The sequence below is a fragment of the Poecilia reticulata genome, linkage group LG15 (assembly GCF_000633615.1).
Source record: "Poecilia reticulata strain Guanapo linkage group LG15, Guppy_female_1.0+MT, whole genome shotgun sequence".
In the NCBI taxonomy this organism is placed as follows: Eukaryota; Metazoa; Chordata; class Actinopteri; order Cyprinodontiformes; family Poeciliidae; genus Poecilia; species Poecilia reticulata.
Window position 1 is genome coordinate 334,108 of NC_024345.1, and position 18,609 is coordinate 352,716.

The 18,609-nt window shown below is 41.5% G+C and overlaps 1 protein-coding gene across 2 annotated transcripts in view; it reads right to left on the reverse strand.

Moving 5' to 3' along the window:
• Nucleotides 1–2,451: 2,451 nt before the first annotated feature.
• The window catches only part of birc6 (baculoviral IAP repeat containing 6), a 55,685-nt gene continuing 39,527 nt past the window's right edge, over nucleotides 2,452–18,609 (reverse strand). For both annotated transcript variants that reach the window (XM_017309038.1, XM_017309037.1), the window contains exons 48-56: nucleotides 16,376–16,598; nucleotides 15,934–16,079; nucleotides 14,984–15,094; nucleotides 13,780–13,997; nucleotides 12,755–12,916; nucleotides 11,657–11,734; nucleotides 8,989–9,177; nucleotides 5,936–6,070; nucleotides 2,452–3,742 (exon numbers count right to left, since the gene is read on the reverse strand). In XM_017309038.1, the coding sequence (XP_017164527.1) occupies nucleotides 3,563–3,742; nucleotides 5,936–6,070; nucleotides 8,989–9,177; nucleotides 11,657–11,734; nucleotides 12,755–12,916; nucleotides 13,780–13,997; nucleotides 14,984–15,094; nucleotides 15,934–16,079; nucleotides 16,376–16,598 (1,442 nt within the window). In that variant the 3' untranslated portion in view covers nucleotides 2,452–3,562. The remainder of the gene's footprint in view (nucleotides 3,743–5,935; nucleotides 6,071–8,988; nucleotides 9,178–11,656; nucleotides 11,735–12,754; nucleotides 12,917–13,779; nucleotides 13,998–14,983; nucleotides 15,095–15,933; nucleotides 16,080–16,375; nucleotides 16,599–18,609) is intronic.

Consider the following 18,609-nt stretch of genomic DNA (forward strand, 5'->3'; position numbering starts at 1 on the left):
CTGAACTCCATAGCGGAGCTGTGGGTCGCCTTCAGGAGGAAGATGAGAGACATAGTGGAGACCAACTAATGAAATAGGATAATTGATATTATGTTGTTTAATTGATTTACAGACCAAAGGTTTCTTGTTTCAGTTCTTTATTCCAGTTGTGTTTTGATATTTGGTTGAACATTCTTGAAGACAGGGCCATCCTTCCTGTGCAAAGAAAATTTGGGTAAAAATGTCAATTTGTTTTCTAGAATTTCTGGTAGTTTAATTTGAGTTCAACAGTGCTATCGTTTGAAATGAGCACTTACCTTTCCTGGTGCGTTTCCTCAGCCCCACTCTTCTGAGGTGCATCTCCCTAGCTCTGCCAAGAGTATTCGGTGCTGGGAAACTGTTCTTGGTGCTCAGATCTTCAGAGAAGACCTCAAGGTTTAGACTGGTGGTTTTTCTGCTTTGAGTGCTGGAAAAGGGATGTCCACGTTTCTTCGTAAGATGTCACGAAGCAAGAGAGGAACCATCCTAACACCCAGAACAGCAGGTGCTGCGTCAAGTGCTTGGCACACAGGAAAGATGCGCTCCAGACGCTTGGTTTGGAGGTTGTTTTGCTTCCAATGCTCTAAGGGTGGTGGGACCTCGCCAGCACTTCCAGCTGAGTGTGGCGCCAACCCAATAAAGCCTCTGTTATGCGTAAGGTTCTTGAGGTTCACGGTGTTAGTCCCAAGGCTCACACTCAGCTGAAAGTCTAATGGGGAGAGAGGACGCCCATAAAACAGTTCCTCTAACGTCAGCTCCATTTGAAACAACCTCCAACAAATGTCGTACTGGGCAACTCCCTCATTGTGCTCATATAGGCTCCGCACTTCCTTGACAAAGTGCCCAAGCACCCTGTCCAGGGTGGAGATGAGGCCATCCTGGAAACCTGTCTCCCGAAACGGGATAACCAAAGGGTTTTCCAACTCCATGGTCAAAGCCTGCCTGCAGAAAAACGACTCTGGGTCCATTTCCCAAGGGATCTTGTCCTGAAATCTACAGATTTGCTCAATACGAAGATTAAGCTGGAGAACTAGCTTGTCCTTGAGGTCCTTCATGTGGGAGATGTATTGCCAAGCCCTGGAAAGAAGTACCTGCTGAAACTGAGGGTGTGACATACAGCATGCAACTAATCCCGTCATTGAATGCCTATCTGTTTGTGGACATGGGAGGAGTCCACATACAACTGCAGGAAGTTCAGTTTACCCTCAGCACTGAGGACATCCAGGAGTGTGGGGTGCTAAGTCAGTGGTAGGTGGTCTAGTTCCGTGGATCCCCAAGCTGGAGTACAAGGATCCACGAGAGCCTACCAAGTCCTCGTGAACGATGCAGTTAAACATCTCACAGGTATAGATGGCGAAAAGGGACTTCTTGGACAGATGCGTGTCAGGTTCTGGGAAGGACACTGGCATGAAGATCAGTGTAAGGTGGTACCCACCATCCACATGGGAAATGGGTAACCGCAGCCGTTTCTCAAAGCACTCATGCCATGTGGGGTACACAGTGTCAGGTCCACATGCTTTTTCAGAAAGTGGTAACAGTCCTGAAGTATGTGGACCTGACAGTTCGGAAGCAGCAGGTAGTGGAGTGGAGCCAAAAGTGCTGTAGCACGTTTCAGCTCCACCACCAACCCATCTGTGTCAAACCTGAATGTGATGTCACATTCAGGCTCAACGACATAGGTTGAGTAAATATTTTTTTTTTTTAATAACCCTTTTTCATGGTCTGTCCAGTGAAATTGCTCAGGGTTCAATAGGGCAACTTCTTTCTGCCATTGTACGATGATGTTGGTGGAAATGTGACTTGCAACTTTTAAGTAACTCTACCTCATTTTGTTGTCACGCCTCCTTTTAAACCTTGAACCTCCACCGGTCAAAGTCACAGACACCAGCGCTAGCAACACAAACAAGCTGAAGACCACCATTACCTCCATGCCATGCTGCACTAATGCAGGAGTTCAACGGCTTTAACAAAGAACTTAACATGGAGACTAGACTTTTCAGTAGGCTCACAATTTTGTGAAAAACTATTGATTAAATATACCTTGTCATAAGGTAGGACAATATGGCTGAAAAACATATCAAGATGTAAGCGTTTCATATTAACCAATGTTGATAATCATTAATAGATAATTGTTATAATTAAAATACTAGCAAGCTGGTGGCATGACCTTTCCCGTTTTCACTATTTTTAAGCAGTTAGGAGGCATGAAGGCAAAACATGAAACTGCTGCTTCGCAAGTTACTATGTAGAGTATGTATGGCATCAACTCTCATCAAGACTGAGCGAGTTGATGCCACCCAACTTGTTTACCTGTCCATAAGATGTTGAGCAGTTAAAGCCTTTCCTTTGACTACATCACAAGCTCAAAACAAGCTCTTGCAGGGCAAAAGTGGACATCCTGCTTAAAAAAAAAAAAAGCATTCGCACAATCAGTCCATATTTTCAAGCTCCATTTAATGTCCTAGCAAAAGGATTATGTGACTGTACTAAGGAGTGAGTAAAATAGAAAGTGCTTTTTTTTCCCACTGCTGTTTCAACATAATAAAATCAAATCAAAGCAGTTTTCTTTAGCTAGACGGAGCAGAAATCTGTAGAAATAGCAGATTATTCAGCAAAGGTACTCTGTTGGGAGTATTTGGTGGTATGGTGTAGATCAAAGGCACATCACAGCTTTTGTATCTCACGGGGGATTGTTGCACACGCACAGAAAACACACAGACACATGCACAAGCCTTTAAAGTACATTTCCCGATCTGGCCGTCTACAGTCATGTGAATGGAAAGCAGTCATGGAGAAGTTCTAAGAGGCGACAAATGCTGATCCAGAGTGTGGTTAAGCCTTTTAATTTGGAGCCTGTAAAAGGGATATAACATGAGTTAAAAATGTCCATCTCAAACCTTATTGAAGTGGATATGATCCAAAACAAATCAAAGGTAGCGTGGGATCTCCAGAGGTTTTTCCGAGAGTCACTTTCCTGTGTGTTTTCTTCTTTTAAATAATATGCTTTAAGAATGACCAATAAATCCTTGGTTCCAACTACCACCGCTCTAACAGTCCCAAAAACACCGCCCCCACCAAAAAAAAAAAAAACAAAGAAAAAAAAAAAAGGGACTTAACATTCAGTAAACATTCTTCTCTAAAGGTAGTTTCCCTTATATAATCTGTCATTTTTTTCTCTGCCATTATGTATACATAAACAAGTTTAATAACATACCAATCAGTGGTTATTTCACAATTGGAAAAAAACACACAAAATGTTTACAGTCTTTTACAGGTGAATAAAAGTTTTTCTTGACTCTTTCATAAGGGCATAGCATAGTTCAGAGTTTGTCTCATCGGCTTCTGGTACTTGAGCTCCCTCCACTACTATTCTGCAATTAGATCTTTACATACAAATATTGACAAAGTGATGGCTCGCCCTCTCAAAGCCATCCAGTCTTTACAGAGTATTCATCAGAAAGAGGAAGGTGAGGGGGCCGAAGATGCTGGAAAAGATGGGGCGGGCGGGAGGGTCAGTGGGGTCCGAGTGGCCTGGTGGGTGGGCTCATAGCTGGCCCTCACTGCAGTGGCTGTCCTGACTGCCTGTGGGTTTTTCTGTGTCCTGACTGGACAGGTCTTTGAGGATGAGCGCGGCACTCTTCTCAGAGAACTCGTCTCCGTCGGGCTCCAGGCCGTCGGGACAGGACAGCTTCAGCAGCTCCTCCCTCAGCTGGGCCGTGTGTCTCTACAGGGACACACACACACACACACACATTTATTAGGAGGGCTGTTGTTCACCCAAACATGACCACAGCACGTTTGTCAGCTGGCTAGGTTTAGGGTGAGGACTGGGCTGGACCTCATAAGGCCTCATAAGACCTGCAGCAGGAAGGCTGGGGCAGTCAGAGTGGCTAGTTTACCTAAATGACTTCCAGTTTAAAGACGCTGTTAATGTTTCATTGAGTTATCGTTACGTTTTTCTCTAAGACATAAAACCAATTCCTTTCTGCAGGATCATTGTAGCGGCCTTCTAGGATCCAAAATCAAAATCTCCCACAAAGGCTGTGGCTGATAACGGGTGGTTTGATTCTTGCACGCACCTCCGACTTGATTGTTTTGAATATATATGATTCCTTGTAAAAATATGGACAAAATAGTTACCAAAAATCTCTTACAACTTACCGTATTTTCCGCACTACGAGGCGCACCTTCAATGAATGGCCTATTTTAAAACTTTTTTCATATATAAGGCGCACCGCATTATAAGGCGCATAGAATAGACGCTTCAGTTTGGGTTACCAATTTGTTCCGTACTCTTATTACACATCCACATTTGTAAAGAAGTGGTCTCCGAGTACTTTATATAGTAGTCTGCCCCAGTCGTTGTTTCACTCACAGTGTTGGTGTTGCGATATTGTGCCCAACTGCTTTCTGGGTAACACAGACCAACCAACATGCTGCCTCTGCAGTCTCTGTCTCTCTTCCTCCGCCCCTCCCCCCCTGGTTTTAAATGTATTATCAAACTTTATTAACAAACCAGCGTTCTGACAACTATCCCATCATGCACCGTGCGCTTCTTCTTCTATGGGGGAAAATGAAGTCGGCGGCTGCTTACCGTAGCTGCTAGACCTGTTGTGGCTCAATATTGGCCCATATATAAGGCGCACCGGATTATAAGGCGCACTGTCGGCTTTTGAGGAAATTGAAGGTTTTTAGGTGTGCCTTATAGTGCGGAAAATATGGTAGTTGCAAAAAAAAGTTAACTTAATTTGACGTTTCAAGTTCAAAAAGTGGTTAAAAAAATCATTTTACAAAAGCCTCCTGTCAACACACCAGAGATTTTCCAAACAATAGACCCGATGTGTTCTTAATCACTTAAATGAATGGGTGGGTCTAACGGTTACCAAAGAGATCTAAACACTTCCAAATATAACAATTAATTATAGATTTTGGTTCTTAAGAAACTTGAGTATATTCCATATTTTGCCCAAATAAGAAAACGAAATTTATAGAAATTACAATTCACTAAATTTAACATAAATGGCCACAACAATCATCATCAGACAGTTAATGTTCCATCCTCCTCTTAAGGTTCTTACCCCTGTTGACTTTAGCCCTTTTTCTGCAATTAGTTTTCCCTCCACTGAACTTTCTATTAATGTGAACTCTGCGAACAACCAACTTCTTTCGCAGTAGATGGTTCCTGGCTAACCGGGACAGTCTGCTGGACATCTGACAATCAGTCGTCTTCCTCCTAACTGCAGTCCAAAATGTTTTCCAGACTTATCATGTGATGAATCTACATAACGTAGAAGAATTTTTTTATCAACAGAACTCCACTAAATTTTATTTTTCTAATTTAAGGAGATGTGGCGTTACACTGATGCGTGATGATGTTCACTATCCAGCAACACCAGGCTCAAGGATCATCGGTTACCTAGGCAACACCTCTGGTCTGGATCTGATAAAGAAACCTGAAGAATACTGTCCGTCATTTAAACTACATCTGCTCCTCCTGATGGAATAAATGTAAACCTGCTTCACCTCCAATCATCACGGCCTGGGATAGAAATGATTCATAAGGCAAAAAACAAAACAAAACGCTGACAGTAGATGAGAATATAATTCATGAAACCATTTTGAATTTAACTGAACAAGGGCTGTAATGATTCACTGAATGATTTGATTCCCTCGATTATTAAAATTTCTCCAGGCAAATTATCTGCCTCGAGGAATTATGGTTTACTATTTAGCGCCATGTCCTCTGCCTGGATAATTATTTATGTTGCAAAACGCCAGTGAGTTGCTGACGAATACCAACTGCTGTTAACACAATATATAGTGATCAAACATGCTCTTTTCCTCAGGCACGTTCGGGTTTTCAGTGCTTTTTGGACTGCTCTTTGTATGTGTGCGTGTTCTGACTGGGTGAGAGTACCTTGAGAGCAGCTGCATGGTGGGACATGGTGCGGCCGACCCGCTTGTCGTTGCTGTACTGCTGGATGTCAGCGATCCACTCCTCGCACTGAGACATGATCTCGGTTCTCTTCAGGTAGAAATGTTTGTGGATCACCTGCACACACACCGTTCACCACATCGGTCACTCCCACATCACTTGATACAGGAGGCATTGATACATCCAGACTGAACGGTCCGCTTCAGTCTGGATGTATGCATGAATGCAACTAACCGACATTTTTATACAGGTTAGATTTCCTCCACATGGTGCTAGAAATGTCACTAATAATGCATAGAAAACGGAGGTTCACACATTCATTCAATTTGATTTGACGACAGAAAAAGGAAGCTAAACAAGCATCTGGAACAAAGATTTTCTTCATTGTGCTGTCAGCTAACAAACAGAAACTCCTGTTAGAGATGAACCAATCAGGTTCCTCCCAGCTGATCTCATTCCTCTGGTTCCCTCTAAAGTCTGCCCTGCTCATTCTGATTTCAAAGCTGAGCGGTTCTTTGATAGAGGTTGTAGTTCAACAGACAACACAGAATGTGGAAACTGTGAGCTACCATAACTAGTGTTCACGGTTCTTGTGCGAAGAAGGAGCTGCTTGTCCGTTTTGGTTACCAGGAATCATAATTCAGCTGATCATGTCTGAGGACTGCAGCTGTGAATGAGGCTCAACGCCTTTTCACTTTTTTAAGTGTTCAGGCTGATCAATGCGGCAGTACGACATGCCCATCAGCTCTGCTCAAGTCTCCAGTTTTACCGTCTGGTAAACCCCCCACTCCCCTGGTCCATGTCCTAGCAACAGTCGTCATGCTCATGCTGTGCCATCAGCATGCAGCGAGTGTTCTAACAATGGGTCTGTAGCTGCTGCTCCGTTGTTGGAATGGGGGACGTGGTGGGGGCGGTGGAGGTGGTTTGCTTCGCCGTTCACCAGGAGAAGAGAAGCAAAGTGGAGCTTTAGGAAACATTCTCTATCTGTCCTGTTCAGCTTCCTCTGCTATCAATCCTCCTCTTTCTGACTTTCGGCTCCACCCACCACCAAGGATGCCTCTGTTCCACCGAGAGGGGCGTGGCAGCCGTCCCCGTTTCAAGGTCACACATGTTGTAAACACTTCCTCTGCTTTTCACTAAGCTGGAGACAGATGGAGAGCTTTAAAAACAACACTTCTACCCAGCTAATGTCTGGATATGATTCACGTTGTAGATGTTTAATCATCTTTAGTGATTTATAAGAAAATGCAGTATTTTTTATCCAACTATAGACGCCACACAGGACCGATTTAACCCAGACAGACCACCAGGTCCTGCTATTTACTGTCTTTAGGGGTAATTGAACTACTTGGAACACAACAGACAAAAACAAAAGTAAATCAACAGCTCTAAAAGGCCATAAAAGGAAGTGCTGACTTTGTTGATATATTTAGAAAACCTTCGACCCATCTCTCTAGAGCTGTTTCTGGAGAAAAATGAAAAAGTAAAGAAACCAAATTAACTGTTTTCTTTGGTTAATTTAGTAGTTTTGAAATAGTTTCGTGGGGATCGTTCAATGTTTTCTATTAATACTGGAACAGATAAGGTGTATTGTGACCTTCTAAAAACGTAACAGTCAAAAAATTGGTATCGACTGCAGTCGTAAACAGCAGGCCAGGCTTTTGGAAGACCAATGAAGCCAGAAAAAGTGCAATAAATAAATAAATTCAGTCCTTTTAACATTTAACTGGTTCTGTGAAAACAATCCAACAAGAATCAAGTGATTCTGGGGAGGGGGGGGAGCCTCAATTTTCTCAGAGGAGACACTCTGAATATAATCCTGTCTCACTGCCACTCCTAACACTGACACATTTATGTGCCATAACTCTAAGTGCTTAAGATGGCGTCTCATGAGGAGTGACGGGACAGGCCGGGACCAGTGAAGGACTCGACGGACACATCAGCGGCGCTGCAGAAAGGACTCCTGCATTAGCCGACTCTCATTCATCTCCTGCGCTTAAGGACAGCAGACAGAAGTCAAAACGTTGTGTGTTCAGTAAGCCACGCACGCTGCTGACGGAGCAGGCTAACTCCTGTCTGCTCATTTCATTTTATTTACCATTTAAAGCAATAAGGACTAAAAATGTTATGACTGCGAGGCACTCAGTACCGATGTCTAGATGAGATCGACCTATTAGTGACTAGCAGTCATTATTCAACTGTTGTAGGAACGCACTGCGATTTATTATAGAGGCGGATAAAAGAGCAGTAGAGGTAGCTAGGAAGTTTAGTTTTTTTCTTGTCAAGTATTAACTCACAGTCAATATGTAGGATAAAATCTGAAATAATGTTCCTACCAGATCATTTTACAATCCAGAAAACTACAACAAATGTTTACAGATTTTTCAAGGTCACCAATAAAAGATGTGAGACAACTGTCTACAGTCCTACACAGAACATTTAAAGTGTGCCTGGTGTAGTTATGCTAAAATTAGCAAAGTGCTAAAAGGTAGGTTAGGTGAGTGGAAAACTTTGATATGTGGAGTTTGTATTTGGGATAAATATTCACTTGGACTCTAAAAGTAATCAATGTCAAACTGATACTATGAAGTTAAGAGATTTAGTATTCGAAATAATGTCTTAACTTTCCCCTAGATCTCTAAATTACTTTAAGAAGGTAAAAGAAGGAAAACAAAATCAAACTTAAAATTCTTCCGCTACCCGACACAGAACACCTGGAGAGGTAGTGGCAGAAGCTCTAATGGAAAAAAAGCTGTAAGGGTGAAACTGGGACTGAGGAACTAGCATCATGTAGTGATATCATGCGAAGCAGTAGAAGAGCCACAAGATGTTGGTCAGTGTCTGATAGTCAGAACAACCAGTTACAGACCATAAGAAATCTTGGATGATGCACAACAACATTCCTTCAACATATGTGCTTGAACCCCAGAAAAGGGTTCAGTTGTCCTTTAAAATGAAGAGGAGATAACTGTTTAGCCCAAGACCCCAATGGCTACTCAAAGATGTAACTGTGTTTGTGGAAGTACCAGACTTACCTCCTTGAAGCACGGCGACGGGTTGCGGATCTGCTCCAGCATGGCCCACTTGACCGTGGCCTGCCGGATGTTGCCGTCATATTCTCGAGAGCTCTGGGTGCCACTGGGGGTCCCGCGGGAACGCTCGTACCCCGGCTCGTTAAAGTAGGGCTCAGCCACTAGGATGAGGGACTGCACAGACACTAGCACCTGCGGCAGATTTAGAAACCACAAAGGAGAAGGGGGTTATCTGAAATCGAACGGAACGCGTTACTTAAGACTAGAAGGAAAATATCCCAACCACTTCTTGCTACAAAGAGGCAACTTCCAGAGGAACATTTTAATAACATAACCTTTATTCCGACTAGAAGTAAATTAGTCTGGCGTCCTTAAACTGTGAAACCCATGAAATGATCTTGGCAGAGTCGGACCAGCGTAGAACAGTCTGACAAAGGCAGGGAACGATTTGGCCACATTTTAGCACTGCATTCTTTAAACCTTTTTCATTAACAGCCAATAAATGACTTGGCCTGTCCCACAGAGACTAAAGATGTCCTTCGTCATCACTCTGTTGGTTCAGAGCCAAAAATGTTGGCGGTGAACTTAATGGCCTGTCTGCTGGCCTTAGAAGACAGCAACAGATTTCAGTCCCCATGCATCCATCACAAAGTGGTCTGCCCCAACTTGAAGCAAATATGGACGATTACCAGCCCCGCCCCCTGCCCCTTGTCTCCAGATCACCACCCTCCTAATTTCCATTATTGATCTATAGAATGCTAACTGGAATAATAATCAAAGGAGACATCTCTATGTACTCCCCATCTCTGCAAAAGGGGGGTGAGGGAGACTGTAAAGAAGAAAGAAAGATATCCATTTTCAAATGCTCCAGCTCCCCTGAACAACAATCAATAAATGTACTGGAGAAAGAATGTGATTATGTGCAGAACGGGGCCAAATAACAGTGTGGCTGTGTGTCAAACTGGTCCAGAGTGGCTAACTAGTGTCCAGGAGTCCCTTATAGCTATAAATGAGCTGCTGTACCATTCATAATTTATCTTCATATAATAAAGAAACGCTCAGACTGTTGTGGCTCAGGCTTTTTCCAGACTTGAATGTCAAAATTTTTACAACAGTGTTATTAACAGTCTCAGCATTTGACAACAAACCACTTACGTAGTTCACTTTTTGTTTTATGTCTGTTCCATAAATCATAAAAACAACAACACTGAAGCTGCCTTTCTATTTACCAGTGTAATAAAGGGCTATTTCACAGCTTTTCAATTTTGAGCCGACTTTTTTATAAAGTGCCTTGAGATGACATGTTGTGAATTGGAGCTACATAAATAAACTAAATGAAAAAGATGACTTTGGACCACGAGCCACAGCCTTGATGTTTTTCTCCTTGGTCCAGGTAAGTCGTTTGTAGCCCATGTTTCCTAAAGGTCTGAAATAATTTACTTTGTGTAATGAATATAGATTTCTGAGTTGAGAGAAAATTTAAAGTTGAACTTTTTCACAATATTGTAATTTTTTGATGGGCCTGTGTCAGTCTGTATACATTTTGTTAAAATAGTACCACAATAAACAATTAAATGTCAACTGTTAAAATGAAAAGTATATTAATTCGCAACTCTGGACAGTGATGAACTCTGGCTTCTGACAACCAACTTAATGAGTTAACCACAGGACAGATGTTTATGTTACCTGTAATGCTGAAACGTTTCGAGTGATTAGAGTTCCTTGATTATTAAAATTCCTCGAGGAAAATTTATCTGCCTTGAAGCTTCGTTAAATTATGTTTTATTATTTAGCACACCGTGTTCCGGCCGGGTCGTTCGGCCGGGTCGTTATTTGCATTGCGCAGCGCTCTGACTTCTGCCTACGAGTTGTTGACGAAAGCTAAGTTAAGCAGCATGACGCCCAATTTTCAAGTTTTATCCGGGGTGCGGTTTATTGATTGATGATAATGTCCGGGTTTTTCTCGTTTTTCAGAGGACCAATAAGGATCCTTAAAATGACTGGCACAATGCCTGAAGTACGGCAGCTTTTCTCCTCCTGGAGCTGCTTCCTGGTGGTGGGGAACAGAGCTGCAGGTGTGAACAGATACACTGAACACCACAGACGGCTGTGCTTTAGATATGTTGCTTTACCGTCAAATCAGAAAATTAATTTCATATCATCCCAGTCTCAACAAATGGGTGGCGGAACGCATCGTGGCGGTCGGTACATAGCTGGTAGATGAGTTTTTGTGTGTGACTAATGAAGGTGTCAAATCCCGTCGCTAACATGGACAGAAAAACTATAAATGTTTGGGCAAGGTGAGAGTTCATCTATTAAACTGACTGAAGATGAATACATAAACCAAAAGCTGGAGTATAGACATTTTTTATCAGTGTATTTGTTAGCTTGCCTCTTTATTAATAAATTGAATATAATTTCAGATTTTTATATGACTTTTCTTCAGGTTAATTTAGAAAGTGAGCCATTACTGTTACAAGTTAATTCTCTAAACTACAGAAAAGTTATTGTTAGGGAAGCTCAAATATGAAAAATTGGACTGATGTTGATATCCAATAGTAACACTGCTGTTATGTTTTATCATTTTATTAATCCGATAACTCATTAAATGTAAGAATAATCGATAGATTACTCGATTACTCAAATATTTGCTTACAGCAGTCCTGGTTACCTGTAAAAAGCTTGAGGTCTGGGGGTTCCACTTCTCCTCTGGTCTCCCATGCCATGTGTTGAGGATACTTAAACACACCTGGACAGAAAGCATTCAGGGATCAGTCTGAGCACAAAGCCCTAAAAACAGTGGAAGTGGAAGTCAGTAGACTGAGGAATAAGCTGAGGACAAACAAGTTTGTTCTCTTCGTTAGAATGATGCAGCGTACTGCTTCCACTCAGATTCTTACAACACAACACCAATCAGTAGAATGGAGGAATAAAACATGGTCGGGTCACATAAACACACTGTGGTTGAATGGCTGGTTCATGGTGGTTACACCACTCTTAGTGGCGGAAGTTGTTACTGAGGGAATACAACTCGGTTATCTTCTTTCAATAACAGCAATGAGTTTAAAAAGAAAGTAATTGGAAGTCAAATGTAAGGAGCCAATGAAAGAAAACCTTCTGGTGAAGAAACCTGATCTCCTTTGATCAATCCATCTCTTAAGTGAATCTAGATAAACCTCCTGTCTGGTTTAGTTAGCCGTTCAGCTATCCTGCTGGTTCAAACTAAATCTTCTTTGTCAAAGTTTATGTTAAAATTACAATTTGTTGGACAATTATTTATCCCTGTGCATCAAAATGATTAGAATTCTTCTACAGTTAGATGATTCATCCATCACTGATATGAATTGCTACCACTGACGTTTAAAGTCCCAGCAATTCCTTAAAGTGGCTGTAAGGGACCGTTAAATTCATGAGGAGGAGCAACTCATGCAGAACGTCAGAGTTTGGACCTTCTTCTCAAATGAAGGAATCCATAGAGGCAGAATACGTTTACAAATGTCTGGAAAAAACTCCGAAAGATTCCTTCTTATAACTCCTCAAATCATAAAGACTTGGTGACGTTTTTAGATAGGCAACACATCTCAGGTTTCATTTTGCACTGTAATCATCTTCACAACAAGAAAAAAAAAGACCCCAAAGATTCAGTTAAACACAAATAAAAAGGAGAAAGAATGACGTCAGGTTTCAGGAAGTTTTAGAACTCAGTAGATTTTGGAAATTAACTTTTCTAGAAGAATTTAACTAGAAGAAAAACAAAAGGCGGACGTACTTTTCCATCATTGTAGAGGTTTGGATTGAAGCGCACGCTGTGTCCCCCGGTGGTCTCCAGGTTGACCAGGGGAGGGGAGTTGGGATAGTCCTGGGGAAAATACACGTCAAACTCAAAGCAGCCATTGGCATATGGGGTGTCGCCTGGGCCAGTGATGAGAACCTGGAAACACAGAGAGCCGACGCAAACATGACATTATTCACACAATCCACCCGCGAAACAAAGACGCTTCTGTAAAGCTGTGAAGTAAAACGTTTTTAATTAAAATCTGCTAATAAACTTTTTTTTTTTTAATTACTTGTAGAAAAGAATTGCAACAGAAAAATTTCCAGCGAAACAAAAATTATCTATTTGTTCTGTTCACACTGCAGTATCAGCTCATCACTGGGAAAGTTTACATAGTTCTGGGTGGTAAACAATTAATCGTCATGGAAGATGATATGCAACAGTTATACTAAAGTAGAATGTCAAAGTGTTGCTTGTTCCAAAACACCAGAAGACCTGACACCAGAGAGGAAATCCTTCCCACCTGAATAAATTTGATGCAGCAGCATTTTCCCAGTGCCCGAGCTGCCAGGACAGTGATGGACAGCAGCAGCGGACACATGACGCAATACTATAAGCTGATTGTACAGCACTTATTTAGTCTCACTGGACACAAGAAATGTCACTCACTCCAGGTATGGAACTGGAGTTGTATATCATATTTTTTCAGCAACTGTTTTTGGTTACCTTTTATTTTATTAATGCTAAGCAGGTATCAGGAGTCCCAAACAAAACGTAGCTCCTGATACCTGTAGCTGTGAGAGGTTGAGGATGGTGGAAATCTTTAACCCTTCAGAGTGAGTTTTTTACCAAGTATCCTGCTGTCAACACACAGTCAAACAGAGACATCTGGACATTTAGGGAAGAAAAACTGATCACAGAATGGGCTGAGGGGCATTCATTCAAACATCAGTGAAGCTGCTGCATGGTAAACACATACATGACAACCGTTTAATGAGGAGTTCATGCTTTCACATTACCTTCATGATGTCGAGCCTCTCCTCATCACAGCGGACAAAGACACTGGACGAAGACGACAGAGGGAGAGATGTGGACAGGGTGACGGCCTCCTGGGCGAGGCGCCGTGATCTGGCCGCACTGTTGGTATCGCTGGCGTTTTTAACCTGCGACATGTAGTGGTAGTTGACCTTAAACATCAGCTTCCCTTCCTCGTCTTCTGAAACCATTTCAAACGTGTCTGTGTGGGGTAGAGGGTGGGAGACAGGTTAGAAGGTTCTGCATCACTTAGGCTTTAATTTCATCAAATTTCTGAAGAAATTATATTTGGAAAACTCAGGATTTTTTTTTTTCCACCTATGCTCTCTTTGAGTTTTCATAGTTCAGAGCGATGTCAGCAAGCTCAGGGCAGCCATGTTATTCAACAAGAGTTTTTTACAGCTTCTACTTAATTGGACTTTGCATTCAGGTCAAATCTATGACAGAGTATTAGGTCCATTCTATGATTTTTGAATTTTTTAATTAAAAAAATAACGTCATAATATTATAAGACTATAGTCAATGTAACAGAAGAATAAAGCTGCATGACAAAGTTGAAATAATGCAAGAAAACTGTTAGAATATTACCAGAATAAGGTATATTCAGAGAAAGAAGGAGGGAATTTTAAATTATTTCATCACAAAAATTTATATCAGAACCACTTTGGTATTGGATTTAGAGATCAGGAAATTTAACACAATAGAATCAAATTATAGTCAATAGCAGGACTTTGAAGCGATTGAGCAACATCTTGAGCATTTCAAAGAAAAACACATGGAGTCCGGTGGACACGTCAGATCTTGATGACTATTTCTATCCAAACTTTGTCCCATCACACAAACTACAATTTTCTCATAATTTAAAGATGTTCTTCTGGTAATATAGCATCTTTATCCTGGTAATACTATAACAATATCCTCACGATTAAACAAAAGTGACCCCATTACTCTGTCGTACAACTCACAGAAGGAGTGGCTGAAATAAAAGCCACTTTTTAAAAGCTTTTCTGATATGTGTAATTTATATTTTAGAAAACAAAGCGAGACAAAAAAAAGATTAAAATTGAATCTGGCATAAAGAAATGGGGAGTTTTTTTAAAGCCATATCGCCCATCTCTTGCACCATACCAGGCATAAAGTAGCAAGATGTATTAAAACCAAACCACAGAGGCAAAGATCAGAACTCACCAAACTGGAGCTTCTTCATAGCAGCAACGTATTTCTCTTCCAAGGAGCGGAGAACTGACAGCGGTTTGGGCCGACTCGACACCTTCTTTGACGACTCAACTAGTTTCCTCTCTTAAAAAGACAATGAGGATGAGAAATATTAAATACAATGCAACATAAATATCAAACATATATTTCTCACATGCAAACCATCATCCAACATCAATACCAACACAAAACATTTATTTCAATAGTGAGGCTAAATTTGAGAATTTCCTGGATGTTTTGAATTGGGATAAAAGTATCACCATTTATTGGACACTCATCAGGGTTTCCCTCAGTGCATTATAAGCCTGGCGGGCCACTAGGCTTTTCCTTGTGGCCCCACCAGGCTTCGCATTGTTAATTTTTCTTTTTTCTATTATTATTGCCTTTTTTAAAGACTTTGTAGTTGTTTAGGTATTAATCTTCCAATCTTCCAAAAATGCATAACTATAAAGTGACATTTTCAAGTTTCCTGTCAACTTTAAAGACGCAATGATTCATCATGTACTGGACATTTTATTGATGGGTCTGACTAATGACGAGGTCGAAGAATCTTCTTCCAACTCTATTACTGCACATCTGAAGCAAATCTCCACATGTCTATGTGGCCCTTTATTCAGATCAGTCTTTAGCTATACAAGGAGATGATTACATGGACTTTCTATGGGGCTAATGGCAGATTTCAGTCTCAGGACTCAAACAGAAGTCAAGAGTCTTCTGTTTGCTTTTAGACTTCCTTGGTGTGTTGTTGCATCACATAGGCAAGACAAAGTCAGGCCATCACAGAGAGAAACATTGAAATGTAAATCCAGAGACATTTAGCTCTGAAATGGAGTACCGAAGATTTTGTATGGAAAACATGTTTTATGTGTTAAAAGTCAAGCTTTAGAGAAAACTGAAAAGTGCTCGTTTATGTGTAAACACACCCTGATTGGCTTGCCGTAGGCTGGTAGTAGCTGCATGGACTATCTCAGCTGTTCTCTGGATGTCTGGCACCAGCAGGGTCAGACCCTCAGGTTCTGGGTCCGAGCCATCTGGTTTCACCACACCTTTGCTTTTATCCTTCTTTGACCTGGAATACACAAAACACACTCATGTTGGTCTCACTGTGGGTCTTCTTCATCAGATTGATTCATGGATTTACAACAAACAATGTTGTTCTGAGGCCACTGGAATGAAGGCACAACCCATTTTTAGCTGCTGTCAAGACCTGTGCCTGGATTCTCCAAATGGAAGCCAAACATTTGAGCACAATTCTGTTCCAGAAACAAAGTGTGCAACTGTGTGTCTGCTGAGCATGAAATAACATTTTAATTGAAACAAAGTGATAAAAATGATGTTGAGCTGGCATTATGCATCATGTCTTACCTGAGGCGATTTGTATACGTGTCCACACATGTCTTCATTTTGGCCAGCAGCATGCCTACAGAAGTCTGTCCCTCAGAATGATCTTCATCTTCCTCCTCCTCCTCTTGGCCAGGATCCCCAGACAGAGGAAGCAGGAGTGGGACCAACGCTGTGTAGGTGGAAATGGCCCTTAGCAGCTCCAGTAGTGCTCTGTACAGTGGAACATGGCGAGCCATATCCAGAACTGCAGAGAGAAGGACCAAAAAAATATAATGGGGATGAAATGGTTACCATAGCAGAGGAATAGGGAAAAAACAGGGATGAAACAGTTACCATGGCAGAGGAAGGCAGAAGAACAGGGATCAAACAGTTAACAGTTTTCTCACAGAGGAAGGGGCTTATAGCCAACACTGGTAGATTACAGTGCTGAAAAGCTTGCAACTAGAATGGAGAAAGCCATTTTAATAATATTTCAAACCTAGTTGAGGCTTTTTCAGAGAAAAAGTTCATTTTCACTTTTTTACTACCATAAATCTTCCTGCAGTCAGTGAAATGGGATTCCCATTAGAACTGCATTGAGCTGCTGTGCTGTTGAACAGGATGAGTTTCTGATCGTCTGGCTCAGGGGTCTGCAGCTTTTATGCACAGAGCCATTTTTACCTCTGTCCAACTAAATACAACCCTGTACAGCCTCTAGTGTTACCTGACCATTTTAAAAAAGAATTATGTATTGTTTTTTAGGGACGCCTGAAGAACTTTGTCGTAGTTTTTTAAGAACCACCATTTTATTCCTTTTTAAAAGCTACGTTCATACTGCAAGCTGAAGTGACCTAATTCAGATTTTTTTTGCTGTGGTCGTTCACACTTCCAAATGTACAACCTGTATGTGTTTCTCCAGTGTGAATGGCAAACGACCTGAAAGTGTAGAGGGCGCAGTAACGTCACACATAGAGCGCATGCTCAGTCTTTTGCCAACCACCATAAAAAACCAGAAGTTCTCAGTGTTTGCGGAAGTAAACAAGGATGCTAATGGTGGAGGATAGCTTACGATTTTGAAGTTGTCAAACCGGAGCCGATAGAACACCGGCACATTAACAACTTAATCCTCATTATAGTCGGACATGCTTGTTGTTTTTCTTCCCGCTTGCATGCATCAGAATGCAGACTAGGGACATTTGTTGAGTATCAATGATGTTCAGGTCGGATGAATGCGACCTGGACGTTGGGTCCTATTTGAAGAGATCGGATATTTATCATATATCCAAATGGCCTGGGTCGCATTTAAAAAAAAAAAAAAAATCCGACCTGTGCCGTTCAGACTGTCGTGAAAAGATCAGATACAGGTCACATTACGGCAAAAAAAATGGAATTGGGCCACTTCAGGCTGCAGTGTGAACACAGTTTTAGACAAAAAAAAAGACAGAAAAATTTGATGTTTGCAAAAAGAAATTTGATACATTCTCTTCTAAAAACAAAAGCACATTGTCTCCAACCTAATGAGAAGGAAAACATCTAAAAATTATTTATGGTGTCATTCGTTAAAGAAATTAAATGTCATTATTCCATTAAAAATAAACTAAAACTTCCATTTGTTATATCTACATTTAAAATAATAGCAGTTGCTTCTCTGTCAGTTTGAGCCAGATTTATTAAGAACCATTGTCGAAGGTCTAAAGGGACGGTTCCACTACCATAGAGCATCAAGTCTTACATATAGCTATATGGTGGGGATGGGAATTTATTGCATCACTTATACTTTTTATTTAAAATAAATTACGATAGGAACTTTGATTTATCATAACGATGATGAACGCCTGTTAATGATGCAAGTTCATACCCCTGGTTCAGCCACTGCTGTGCTTTCTTCATGTCTTAGGCTAACCAACCCAGTGAGAAAACAGGGTTGGTGCCAACATACCCCAGACCACACAGAAAAACATTTTCACCGCGAGTCAAAAACAACAAGCTCTTTACCAACCAGAATGAGTGTGGGGAGCGGCATGCTGTGTGTATGTGTGCTGATATCTTAAGGGAAGGAAGGCAGTGAGCGTGCAGGTCGCACTGCACTGAGTGGGTGGCTTATATTGTGACTCAAGCTCCCGGCTGGACAGTGTCAGGTCTTTGTGACCCTTGCAGGGCACAGAAACAGATGAGAGTCAGACTGTGACATGTCTCCGCCAACACACTCTGCTTCAGCGGACACTGGAAAGAGTGTGCATCAAGGCAGGAGCATGCGAAAGGAGAAAAAGTAGCCT